Source organism: Mastomys coucha, unplaced genomic scaffold (assembly GCF_008632895.1).
Source record: "Mastomys coucha isolate ucsf_1 unplaced genomic scaffold, UCSF_Mcou_1 pScaffold9, whole genome shotgun sequence".
NCBI lineage: Eukaryota > Metazoa > Chordata > Mammalia > Rodentia > Muridae > Mastomys > Mastomys coucha.
Genome location: NW_022196915.1, coordinates 85332611 through 85345701, shown reverse-complemented (window position 1 = coordinate 85345701; position 13091 = coordinate 85332611). Strand labels below are relative to the sequence as shown.

The window sequence follows — 13091 nt, the reverse complement described above, 5'->3', positions numbered from 1 at the left end:
CTCTTTCTGATATCTATTCTTTTATTTATTTATTTATTTATTTATTTATTTATTTATTTAATTTATTGATGTGATGCTCACAAGAAAACCCAGGGTTGTATGCACATTAGGGAGAAGCTTTACCACTGAACCACATCCTCCTGGCCCTCATTCTGCTGTTGTTTTTGTAAGGACATACTAGTCTTTATCTTTTAAGGTATGTTCAAAGATTGTTTTATTATGTAGATTTAATAAGATCATTTATGGAAAACTTTACAAGCAAAGGCACAAATAGGCAGGTGATCTTCAGCTGACGTGTCTAATTTTCTTATAGGGCTCAGGCTGTGAAAACAGGCGGTTGAAGGACCATGTATGTACTCTGGTGAACTGTGTCGATGCCAGTCCACTGTTACATGGCAGAGAAAGAAGTTTAAGTGTATTGAAGAGGGTTTAGAGCTTTGGGTGGCTACTCAACTTAAAAGAAGCATCAGATGAACTTGCTGTCAAGTATACTGCTGAGAGTGGAAGCTGCGGAGTGCTCAATTTGGCAGTAAGATCTACCCTATGCCCGATAGAATGCGGGAATGTTTCCTGAGCCAAGCTGAGGCTTGGAGATGGTGCTCCTCAGGAGGAAACACCTGGAAATGCATGAGAAGGGTTTTAACTGAGAAGCAGACAGTACAGAGGTCAGGTGTCATTTCAAGCTCCCCTTTGGCTTTTGTTACTGAGCACAAGATGCCCATTGACAAAAAGAACTGCCTTGCTGTTGTCTCCATCGCTGATAAGACACCGCCCCTAAATTAGGTGGATTAAAATAGTAAGTATCTTACGTGGGTGGTCACAGTTCCTCGGATCAAAATTGGTAATAGGTTTAGTCAGAATTTTTACACTGGCCCCATCTGAGGTGCCTGGTTCAGATGTGGTCTTCTGGTGAGTGGAATGTGAAAAGCTTGTGAAATAAGGTCAACTTACATGCTGGGATTGGTGGCCAGCTAAGCAGTCTGTCCACGCTCCTTCCCATGGTGACTTGCTTCTCAGAATAAGAGCCCAAAGCATCAGGTTCTTTTCAAGCCCCAACTTGTGTTGCATTTACTGATGTGCATTAGCCACAACAAGCCAGAGAGTCCAGCAGGGTCACTGTTGGAAGTGGCCATGGAAGGGTGTGGCACCGGACAATTTACATATCACAGACAGTAACTGGAAGTCAGTCTGCTGAATTTCATGTATTGAGATTTTCCCATACAACTAAGTTGGACTGGGCTAGTTGACTCCATAGAACTAAGATTCTCCAAACATCCCAATCCATTTTTCCGGTTTTCAAATGTGTAAAATCTTAAATATGAGAGGGTTGTGTGTGTATGTACATATGTGTTTATGGAAAGGTTTGATCTTATGATGTAATATTTGCTGCCTTAGAAGTCATTTTGTAGATCATATTAGCCTTGAACTCACAGAAATACTTGTATATCTGCCTCCTGCATGCTAGAAAAGGTATATACTACCATGGCAAAGATAAATTATTTTCAACTATAGATCATGTCCTGCTCTCTTAACTTAGAGAACTCTGTATGTGTGTATTTGTGTGAACGTGTAAATGTGAGGGGGAAGAGGGAGGGAGAGGGAAAAAGGGAGGGAATATGAGAGAGTATCTATTTTCTGGTTGCCAAAGAAAGTTTTTCGTTGTCCTAAATGACTACCAAGATAGTTAGACCGTTCTGTGTGGGCTTAGACGTGCAAAGACTAATGGAGGTTAACTGGATGAGATGTCCCTATTCCACATTTAATAAAAATAGAGTGGAATTATGCAAGTATGTAGATAAGCTAATCATCTGACCTAATCAGCAATGCAAATTTTAGGAAGCCTTTCTGATTATTTTCTCAGCTTGGCTGAGGGTATGCGTATGAAGAATTTCCCAGCATGGTGGAAGCAGATGTATTTCATAATATTTATTGAAAATATTGGAAAGAAGTCCTCAAGCACGATCCTCCTGAAAAGTGCATCCAAACAGATAACTCCTTTAGCATATTTTTGTACTCAAGATTAGCTATAAACAGCACACAATTTACATGGTCCTGTAACACCTCTCCACGTTTTCTGGTATGTTTCCTACAGTGAGACTTGACCTTCAACCTCTTGCTTAACCACTTGTAGCCTTGTCAAGTTGTATTTTTGTGTTTGAGAGCTCCAGTTTTTTTTTTTTTTTTTTTTTTTAAGAAAATGGCACCATGATTTAGAGTACTCCCTGTTCTTTGACTAGCTGATCATGATACCTTAGCAAAGGCATCATTGTATATAATGCTTCAGCAACTTTCAGTGGTCTCCTCTTGACATTACAGGCACATATAGAGGCACACAGTCAGGAGTTGGAAGCCTAGATGGATCTGCTGTTAATTTTCTTGGCTGGCTTTCAATAGTTATAAACAGTCATTAAATGAATTATGCTAGAATGGAATGACCCAGAAAGAAACCATTTATGAGTTCCTAGCTAAAATGCTTATATCTTCCATAAGTCCTGTGCCTTCCATCCTACGAGCTGGTCAGTATCTTCCCAGGATAGCCATGTGATGCTGAGCAGTGTTCACATCAACAGCAGACAGCTTGTACAGTAGTAGTCTCACAAAATTGGATCTTATGTGCCTTGGTAGCTGTACTGGCTGGTTTTGTGTGTCAAGTTGACACAGGCTGGAGTCATCACAGAGAAGGGAATTTCAGTTGAGGAAATGTCTCCATGAGATCCAGCTGTAAGGCATTTTCTCAGTTAGTGATCAAGGGGGAGGGCCCATTGTGGGTGGTGCTATCCTGGGCTGTAGTCTTGGGTTCTATAAAACAGAAAGCTGAGCAAGGCAGGGGAAGCAAGCCAGTAAGAAACATCTCTACATGTCCTCTGCATCAGTTCCTGCTTCCTGACCTGCTTGAGTTCCAGTCCTGACTTCCTTTGGTGATCAACAACAATGTGGAAAGTGTCAGCTGAATAAACCCTTTCCTCCCCAACTTGCTTCTTGGTCATGATGTTTGTGCAAGAAACTCTGACTAAGACAGTAGCCATGTTACTTTGTATAGCATATTCTATAGTATACACATAAGAATGGACTCACTTAGTAGCACATGATCTAAAATCGTGCCACTAAGTAATGTGAGGCAGATATTGTTTGTAAGTTTCACTGAACCAGCTTATTGAGTAGAGCCAAATCAATCTTAATAATATACCATTAGATTGCCTGAACAGTTAAGCTGTGTGTTATTAGTTTGATAGAACCCTACCCTTCACATTAAGATTATCTGTAATCCCACTTTTGGGGCATGTTTTCTACTGACTAGATGTCTTTTTGTTGTTGTCATCTTTGTTTGTTTGTTTGGTCCCATGCTATATTCTGATTGGTCATTGTTCTGGGTCCTGTGCTGTATGTTCTGTTTAGTTATTGATCTAATCCCTGGCCACAGAGCAAGAGAACTCTGTATTAGAAGACCCTTAGCTTGCACTCCGAAGACAGTGAATTGCTTTACTTGAGGACAAGGTTAGAGAATGTAGGAGATCCCATGTGTGCCCGTGTTTCTCTGTCAGTGGCTTTGAAACTAGAACACGTTTATTCAACTGAACACCATATCATGGGACACCCCCTTTCTCCAAAATCTTAACTCTCTCGGTAAAATTTTCAATCTTTGCACAGTTGACATTTTAGACTGATAAACTTTATATTAATGGATGTCTAACCCTCCAGAATATTGTAGGATATTTGGCAATGTCCTTGATTTATCTACAATATGGCTGCAATATCCTTATATAGTGAAGAGAACCCCAGCTCTTAAGTTATGACAAAGTGTCCAGAATCTCTGGGTAGAGAGCAATGAGGAATTTATCTGCACTAAAAGACTGTGATTGTAGAGTATTTGAATCAACTCATATAATATTTACCCAGATATCCCATTTCACAAAGAGCATTTGTACTTGCATGGACATAGAAGCAAAAGGTGTATGAGCTACATTAGCATTCTCCAGATGCAACAAATAGCAGCTCCTTCACTTGGGTTAGTTTTCTTAGCCACACTGGAAGCATTGCGTACAACCACAATTGCCTGTCCCTGGCGGAAACATAGTAAAATGCCAGCATTTCCTTGGTAGTCTAGGATGCACAGGTAAAAGATAAATTATTTGAAAAATAAAAGGTGTCTTTTCACTCAATTGTATCCAAATGCCATGCTAATCATAATTTTAAATACGCTTGTACCCAACTGCAATTGTAATCTTGACTTGAAATTTAGCTGTACCCAGATGTCATTGTAACCTTGATATGAAGTACATTTTGCCTTACATTGCAGACAGTGGTGGTTTTGAGGAACCATGATCTGAATTGGAGCTGAGTGGCTTGGAATATATTTTAACCCCTGAGTAAGGACATTTTTCATTGAGGAGATGTGTGTGCTTTCTGAGGGAGGAGAGCACCGAAGGCAATTTTAGGCAATGACTGCTAAAGCTACTTAAGGGGGCCGGGGTAGAAAATTCTAATTTTAAAAAGTCTGTGTTGTATTACACTACACCCCTCACTGAAATGTGTCCATCCCAGGCAGCAGGGTCAGAACATCAGCTTCACACCTTGAGAAGTTTATGGTAGGAGGAGAATCAGATTTGGAAAGGTCTTTTTAAAAGCTGTAGTCAGGAGAGAGGCGAGAGTACACTTTCCAAAGCACGTAAAACAAATACTAGAAGTGCATGACGTTTCCGCCTCCGCCATTTTTATGTACTCATGTTTCCACTCCATAGGAAACTGATAAACTATGTGGTAACAATTTACTAAAAAAAAAAAAGAAAGAAAGAAAGAAAGAAAGAAAGAAAGGAAAAAGAAACAGCCTGAAACTTTATTTTAGTCATGTCAACTTCGTTCTTTTTTTAACCTCTTACGAGAGCCTGAAAGCCACACCTTCTCTACATCATGTCCTCTCTCCTCCAGGGAAAGTGCTAATGAAAAGTGACAGGACCAGAAGTCTATCAGTAGAAGAAAGCAGAGAGGGAAGGCAGCAGGTGAAATGGTTGCTGAGGAGCCACACGAATAACACTGCCTGCACTGGGTTGGCAATATTAAAGTTTACTGAGATTGGGGGCTTCTACTCCAGAAGCTTACCTGGAACTCTTTCAGTTTAATGTAGGTATTGTGAACATGGGAAAGGTGTCTCTGAGTGCTCAGTACACAAAACACTGATTCCTGCAGTGTCTAGGAGTCTGCTGGTGGGAAATACACAGGAACGTTACTCTGTGCTCGACCTTGGTCCAGCGTGAAGTTCAGTTCTGCACACTAATTGTAATTCATTCTATATGCCTTTTCTTCCCAGCACAAATGGAGCCCCGAGGCCTATCTCCCAGACAGAGTAAAAGTGACAGTGATGATGATGACCTGCCAAATGTGACCTTAGATAGCGTTAATGAAACTGGATCCACGGCCCTTTCCATAGCCAGAGCAGTACAAGAGTAAGTACCGCGTTCTCAGGATGGAGCGAGCGTCGCAAGGGGATGGACCAATGGATGATGGGACCGGAGCGTCTCTGGTTCCTCAGGCATGTCGGTTTAGCTCTGGTTGGGCACACATGACTGTGTCTGTCCATTTGGCCCGAATCCTTTGGGAGTGAGTTAGGGTGAAGAATGCAATGTCTCAAAAGAGTGGGGAGGTTCTGTTCTGCTAGACATCACCTCTGTGCATCTTTTCAAACAGCCCTTCCACCCTTACTTTCTGGAAAGAAAATGTGCTTTTCACATATCTGTGTCCAATTAGCACCATAACTACTCATGTACAAATGCAGGGGCAATAGTTATAAGTGTCCTTACTTTGATTTTTGTTGTGATTTTAAAAAATAATTTAAAAAGCTTGTACATTTGAATTAAATGTGTGTATGATCATGACTGTGGTACCTGTGGAGGACAGAAGGGGTCATCAGAGTCCCTGGAGCGGAAGTTACAGTAAGTTCTGTGTGAGCTGCCAATCCTGGGGACTGAGAACGGGTACAGGGCAAGAGCACGGTAGGCTTTTAACTGTTGGTCCATCTCTCTAGCCCCCCTTTCTTCTCTTCCTTTGATAGGAAACTACTGAGCAGCTTATGGAAGATTTAAATTTGGAGGATACTATGTTGGGACTTTGGGAAATAGGAATCAGGAATAACTTTCCAAGGGATTTTTTTCCCTTCTTTTTGTTTTCTTTCAGTGGGACCATGGATTAGAAATCAACTTTTGCTTGTAGAAATCAACTGACTTTGTATTGTTGTCAACTCTTTAGAATAGAACCTGTGCTGCTCCATGTGTATTTCTCAGTAGAATTTTATTTTTTACTTTGTTGAGATAGAACTGACACAACTGTACATATTGAAAATGTATAATTCACTGATGTGATATGCTTCAATACTGTGGGTTGATTGCCATCATCAAGTTAATAACTGGGTCTGTCATCTCTCTAGATGCCTTTTTTCTGTTTCTCTTGAGTATCCTTAAAATTGACTATTTTATTTTATTTTATGGGTACTTTGCCTGTATGAGTGTATATACCCATGTATATCCATATGCCACATGCATTCGTGGTACCTGCAGAAGATGGAATCAATATTTGACTCTCTAGAATTAGAGTAATAGGTGGTTGTGAACCACCATATAATTGTTTGGAATCGGGCCCTGGTCCTCTGTAAGACCAGAAAGCCCTCTTAACCATTGAGCTACCTTTCCAGCCCCAGAGCTAAATTTTAGTTGACAGTCTTTCCACATCCCAGCTCTTGCAACCTCCCATCCTACTCTGTATTTCTCTGTTCTGTCTGATTAACTCCACAAATTAGTAGGTGTTCTTTGATATGCTTTGCAGATGCGGTTTCACGCTACAATATTTTGTATAAAAATATAAGTCCTTGAAACTTTTCTGTAAAATGTGTATGCACACTAAGGGGAACTAGATTTATTATTCATGTTGGTGTTTTCATTAAAAGACTGGTAGCACTCTTTGGGCTTCTATCACCTGGAAAGCTGCAGAATGCCTGAATCCATCAATGCTTAATTTACCGCCCTTCAGGTATGAGTCTGCATGCAAGCATTTGGAAGTACAGAGATACTTTTGAAAGAAACAACTAGGATATCCCAAAAGGGCCTGCTAAGTATAGAGATATTTCCAAACTTTTACTAATATATTGAAATTTTAATGTAACACAAATATAGTCCATGTTAAATTATAGAAAATTCTGTACATTGGTTTACCCAGTATTCACTTTGAAAATTCATTTGTGAATTTGAGTTCTAGCTGTTAGTTTCTCTCAAATTTCTAATACACATATTGTGTCACTATTAACTTCTCTTTTGTCTCATTTTTCTTGCTTCTCCATCTTGATGCCCAGTGTTAATTCAATCTATTAAAAACATTAGTTTAGCATGTAAAAAATGAGAAGATTTTAAAGGATTCCTGGGGTGTGTGTCCATTTTCCTTATTTGTAAACTTTTCTTGGACACTATTGGGTAGAGAAGGAGCCAGGGAAAAAGATGATGAAATCAAAGTTTGCTGTGGACTGATGATGAATTTTCAAACCGTGGGGAATGAATTTATGTTTTATCTCTCCAATTAGAGAGCAATGGAGCCGTGGTCTAAGATACATCCAACATTTGCCCACCTACTCCTTTTTAGCAGTAATATAGAGATGGCCATGAGAACAGGGAGCTGTGTAAGGGCGAGCACATTCAGGAAGATTGACACTGGAAGGGATGAAATGCTCTAAGTCACACTTTTGTTGAAGGCCCCTAGCAAGATGCTGAACCACAGAGCAGCTATCTCCAGCTGAAACTCTTTGTCCCTGTACCACGTAGTTGTTTGTCAACTTGACACAAACTTGAGTTATCTTAGAGGAACCACAAATGAGAAATGCCTGTAGACAAGTTTGGGGGAGAAAGATGTATTTTCTTGATAAATGACTTTGTTTTGAGAGGGCCAGGCTCGCTGAGAGAACCACCTCCTGTGATCCACAGTGCTATAAAAAAAAGAGTCTGAGAAAGCCACAGGGAGCAAGCCAGTAAGCAACATTTGTCCATGGCCTCTGCTTCTGTTTCTGCCTCTAGGGTCCTACAATGAGTTCCTTGAGATTTCTCTGGAGGATGGACTATAAGCTATAAACTGAAATAAACCCTTTCCTGCCCAAGTTGCTTTGGGTCATGGTGTTTTTTCCTAGAAATCAAACTAAGACAGTTTCTGTACTCATGTAGGTACAATACTGCTTCGTGGGCTGCCGTGGCGACATACAAAACACAACTCTCATCACAAGAAGGTTAAGAGACAATTTATTCTGTAACTGTATGAGAGACACCAGCCCAAGCACAGATGCAAGTAACCCCAAATTTCATTTGATAATAGTTGGATTTAACTTTCATAGTAACATTATGAAGCAATTCATGAATGAAGATACTTTTCAAAGGTTATCGGGTAGGCACATCAGACCTGCAGGGTAGAGCAAAGTGGGGAACCGTCAGCTGCTGGCCTCGGATGGTAGCATTCTTAGCCTTTTGCTTGGTGGAAACATGGGTTCTGTTTCTACTGTTCAAAAACTGTACTAACAGTCACAAAAACGTTAGTCCGCATATAAGAGAGGGTGGTAAGTGGTCAATAAAAGTGAGACAGTAAAGATAGGCTCAAAATGATCTGACTCAGGACTTACAGCATTCCTGACTGTCCACGGTCACTGAAGTCCAACCAGTTAATCAGCCTCACAGATGGTTTCGTATAAGGTGTGGTTCTTTCAGGGACCTTTGTTCCCAGGCAGGATAGCTTGACCCTTTATGTAATGTCTTGTTGTATTAGCATTGGAATATATCAAATAAGCATTCCTCTGCTAACAATTCTCCTCCTAGTAGTAAATTTATTTTATTAATTCTTAAAGAAGAATTTTAAAGTGAATTTGGGGTTCAAAATAAATGGTTTCTTTTGATTTGATGTCTAGAAGCTACTAGCCAGCATGCATTTTTTTCTCCCCCAGAACCTCAGGTCTGTGTTCAAATACGAAAGGGCAACCCAAGGCCACCTCCATTTGAATGGATTTACTTCAAGAGAACACTGACCTCTTGAAGTCTTAAAAGGAATACCTTAACTATGCTCACTAATCTTACCTCCACCCCCTCATCAGCTCAGTCAGTGAATTTAACTAAGCTGCACAGGGAATGACTCACGGATGGACACTTTCTTAGTGGAATCTTATAGACACTGCATGCTAACCACCCCGTATTCGGTGAATCTGAGAGAAACACTTCGACACTCATGGAACATCTGGTTTGTCTCTGTCACAACCCCCAGGTCCCTGCACAATGCAAAAATGCGGTCATTTCCCTCTTGACACCTTGGCAAACAATTATGAAATAAGTGTTTAGAGGAAGAAGCGTGAAGACACGTGGTTAGAGCGAATTGTTATAATTAACTCTATTGCGAGGCAAAAACTGAAGTTTTTGAAATAAGTACACTTTTGAGTCTAAGGCTGGTTTACCCAGAACCTTTCCTGTCTTCTCTTTCTTCTTTCTCTAAGTTCTGAACATTCTTGGTCCTTTTAATGTAGACAGACTAGGCGCATTCCATAACCTCCAGCGTAAGTGAGCAGCATGTGTGTGGGGCCCTCCCTAAAGGGATCTCTGTCCTCACCAGGATCAAGATGCTAGAGCAATATTTGAGACAAGGATCTCTGTTAGACTGAACCTGAGGCGGGAAGGGTGACGCTTTCAGGAAGCAGATGAAGATGGTTTGACTAGCATCCTAACATCAATCCCTGTTAAAATGAAACAGATTTTTTTTCATTAATTTATTTATTTATTCACTTTATATCCTGATTGCAGGATTTAAGCCCCATTTTCCCAGTATCCCCTCTCCTTCACCCCTGACAATGGGGAGCCCCACCCTCCAGGTTGCCAACTCACCCTAGCACATCAAGTCACTAACAGGGCTAGGCGCATCCTCTCCGAGGCCAGACAAGACAGTCCAGACAGGCAGACAACCAAGTCAGGGTAAGCCCCTGCTCCAATATCTTAAACAGCTTGTTATCCACCACATTCAAGCCACGTCTATGATTTCAGTGTTCCCCTTGTCCTGGTTTATTGTGTGGCTTATGTGAAACACCACTCTTCAGGAAGAAGCCAATTCATAAATTTCAGAAAACAATTAAACTTACATCTTGTACTTCATTGGCACAAGGGTGCATTGAAAGAAAATACCATAGCCAGTTAGGTACCTCATGTTTCCTGCAAGCATCCCCATGGCTAATCTACACATCATGATACCTTCTTTGGAAAACTGAATTTAATGATCCAAGACAGTCAGTCAGTAGTGTCAGGTGTTTTTATTCTATCATCTGCATGTTTGCCCTGGCAAACTTGTTGAACAGTTACCACGCCCTTGCTTTCCTTGATTTCCCTCCAATGGTTCTGTTGATGTCTTTTGAATCACACCCGAGAACAGTCATGGAGATGAGGAAGGAAAAAACGAAAAGCTATTCAGGGGGTTTACAGTTGGCAAATTCTCTGAGAACTCTTTACAGTTTTGATTTCATTTGCTCTGTGGTAGGAAAGAAACAGAGGCATGGAGAAGCTTGTGGTCTCGAGTGATCCTACAGGAAGTCGTTTACAGAGTTCATAGTCAAATCAAGACATCTGCAGCCCTGGCCGTCCTTGAGGGCGGGACAATTGCAGCCCCTACTTTTCTGTAGCGGTGGCTTTAAAGTCAGTCCTGTGCATTTGAGTGCTGAAGTGCAGTCGGCATCAGCATAGGTGCGCTGGCTGTACACTTTCAGCACTTGAAAATCATTTTTATCTTAAGTATGTTATCATTAAGGCAGAAAGAACTCTGTCAGGTATACTCTCAGATATATAATAAGAGGATTTATCATCTACAGCCCCATTCATTATGTTGAAAGATGAAGAAATAAAATGTGAAATGGTAAAGTGCCTTTTAAGTAAACATTTCAAAGCTACTGCTGGGGAGGAGTGTGACTGGAGGTACGTTTTAGTACAGCATACATGCAGACATGTCTCTGATTCCTAAATCGTGTTCTTTTTAAGATTGCTTCTGCCCATTGGGGATGGGATACATGTGGGCTGAAAGGGTACCACCTTCCACTTTCTTGTTCCAACTGCAAGGTTTCAGAATGCTTATGTCTCTTCTGAGAGGCTAAGAGTGGGTTGACTGGGCACTGAGGAAAAGCCAGAGCCAATTCCTGTTTGCTTTCTATTTCCAAAGAGCTGAGTAATTCAGGTTCTGCTCTCAGAACCCTCCCAGGCCCAGGCTGTATTTGATGAATCTATGCTTTCATTGTATAATCCTAGTAAGATGTGGAATACTTCCAAATCCCCACTTCAGGTCCTACTAAGGCTTGGGCTGAGCTATGAGAGAAGAGGCTAGTTGTCAGTAGCCACTGAGCACACAGCTTGTCTAGCTTGCCAGTGCTGATGGGTAAATAAGGAACCAATCAATCACATTCGCCCAGTGGAAGAAATGCAGTTGACGAAATGCAGCTTGACAGCTCTTTTCTTTAAAAAAAAAAAAAAAGTTAAATCTATCCATAAATCAATAAATCCTGGTTTATTGAAAATGGTTGCAAACTAAAGAACATGCTTGTCCCGCATCATTTCAGCAATCTGTTAAGAATGAAAAAAAAAATAGTAATGACTTCATAACTGAGTCTGTGAATGCCTAAGAGCAAAATGAAGAACGTATGTCCACTTGAAGCCCCTTTATCTGCTGTGTGGGAACACCTCGGTCTCTCTTTAAGTATAAAAAGTGCAATGAAGTTTGGCTAATTACTATTTGAATAGTTTAATGGATTCCCAAATTAAGCCATGTATTCCTTAGGCAAGCCACTCGTTCGTTCATTCATTCATTCATTCATTCATTCAACCTTGTATGACATAGTAGAGACAGAGAAGAACTCGTAGCTCTTGACTCTGCGGCACTCATAGTGGAAATACGCGAGATTAAAGTCTGGTAAAAAGCTGAGGCATTGCTGCGAGAGAATGTAAGTACAGCTGTGTTACACTGGAGCAGGGCAGAGCTTCGTCATGTGGTGTCAGGCAGAAATTCGTCATGACTGATGCAGTACTGAGGGAGGAGGCGAGACAGTGGGGCTGCTTGGAGAAAGCTAGAATCTTGATCAGGAAGGATGAATTCATACTTTCAACAGCAGGAGCCCCTGATGGATTTGTTTTTGTTTTTGTTTTTGTTTTTGTTTTGTAACAGAAGCATGAACACTGTTTTACAGATGTCAGTTTCAAGAAAGCTGGGTGTGATTGCACAGACTGACCCCATACCCCCAAAAGTCCCAGTGACATCAGCTTGGATATGAACAGTACAGCCTTGTGGCCTACAAACTCCCAAGGTGGACAATGTATCTCATAATATCAGTACTATATATAAATACATACACACAAACACATACACACATACACATTATACACACATACATATTACACACACACAGTTTTCAATATGCTTCATTCTCAGTGTACAGATAATATATCTTAGCTTTCTTTGCATACACAAAACTAATACAGTGCCTGGTTAGCTCCTGTTTTGAACACCAGAAAAGCATTCAAACACCGGTCATGGTAGTTGTGGTCTTGTGATCTTGGTCATACTGATCTTACTGTACTTGTTTTGGAGGGGAGAAAGTAGGATGAGACAGTTGGGAATTCGAGGACTCATGGAGACTTACACAAATGGAGGAAAGAGAATCTGCTCCCTGGCAGTGTGGAAGTAGGAGGCAATGTACCTGATTTTTGTAGGATATACAGAGAATACCTCTGATAAGGTTATGCTCAGTTTACAGGAAGAGATGAATCTCAGAGTTTCTACTGCTATCATAAAATATTAACACACACACACACACACACACACAGAGAAAACATGGGAAGGGAAGTTTAAATTTTAGTTTACAATTCTGTGGCTACACTCCCACACTTAGGGAAGTCTGGGCAAGAGCTCACAGCCAGGACCGGGAGGCAGGAACTGAAGCAGAGATCATGAAGGAATGCTGCTTATTGGCTTGCTTCTCGAAGCTTGCTCAGCTTGTTTTCTTGTAACACCCATGACAGTACTGCTCACAGAGAGGTTGCAAATGGGCATTTTATCAACTG

At 40.9% G+C, this 13091-nt stretch overlaps 1 protein-coding gene across 14 annotated transcripts in view; it reads left to right on the top strand.

Moving 5' to 3' along the window:
* The window catches only part of Klf12 (Kruppel like factor 12), a 411614-nt gene that overhangs the window by 276270 nt on the left and 122253 nt on the right, over window positions 1-13091 (top strand). For all 14 annotated transcript variants that reach the window (XM_031362759.1, XM_031362763.1, XM_031362770.1 and 11 more), the window contains one exon: window positions 5306-5441. In XM_031362759.1, the coding sequence (XP_031218619.1) occupies window positions 5306-5441 (136 nt within the window). The remainder of the gene's footprint in view (window positions 1-5305; window positions 5442-13091) is intronic.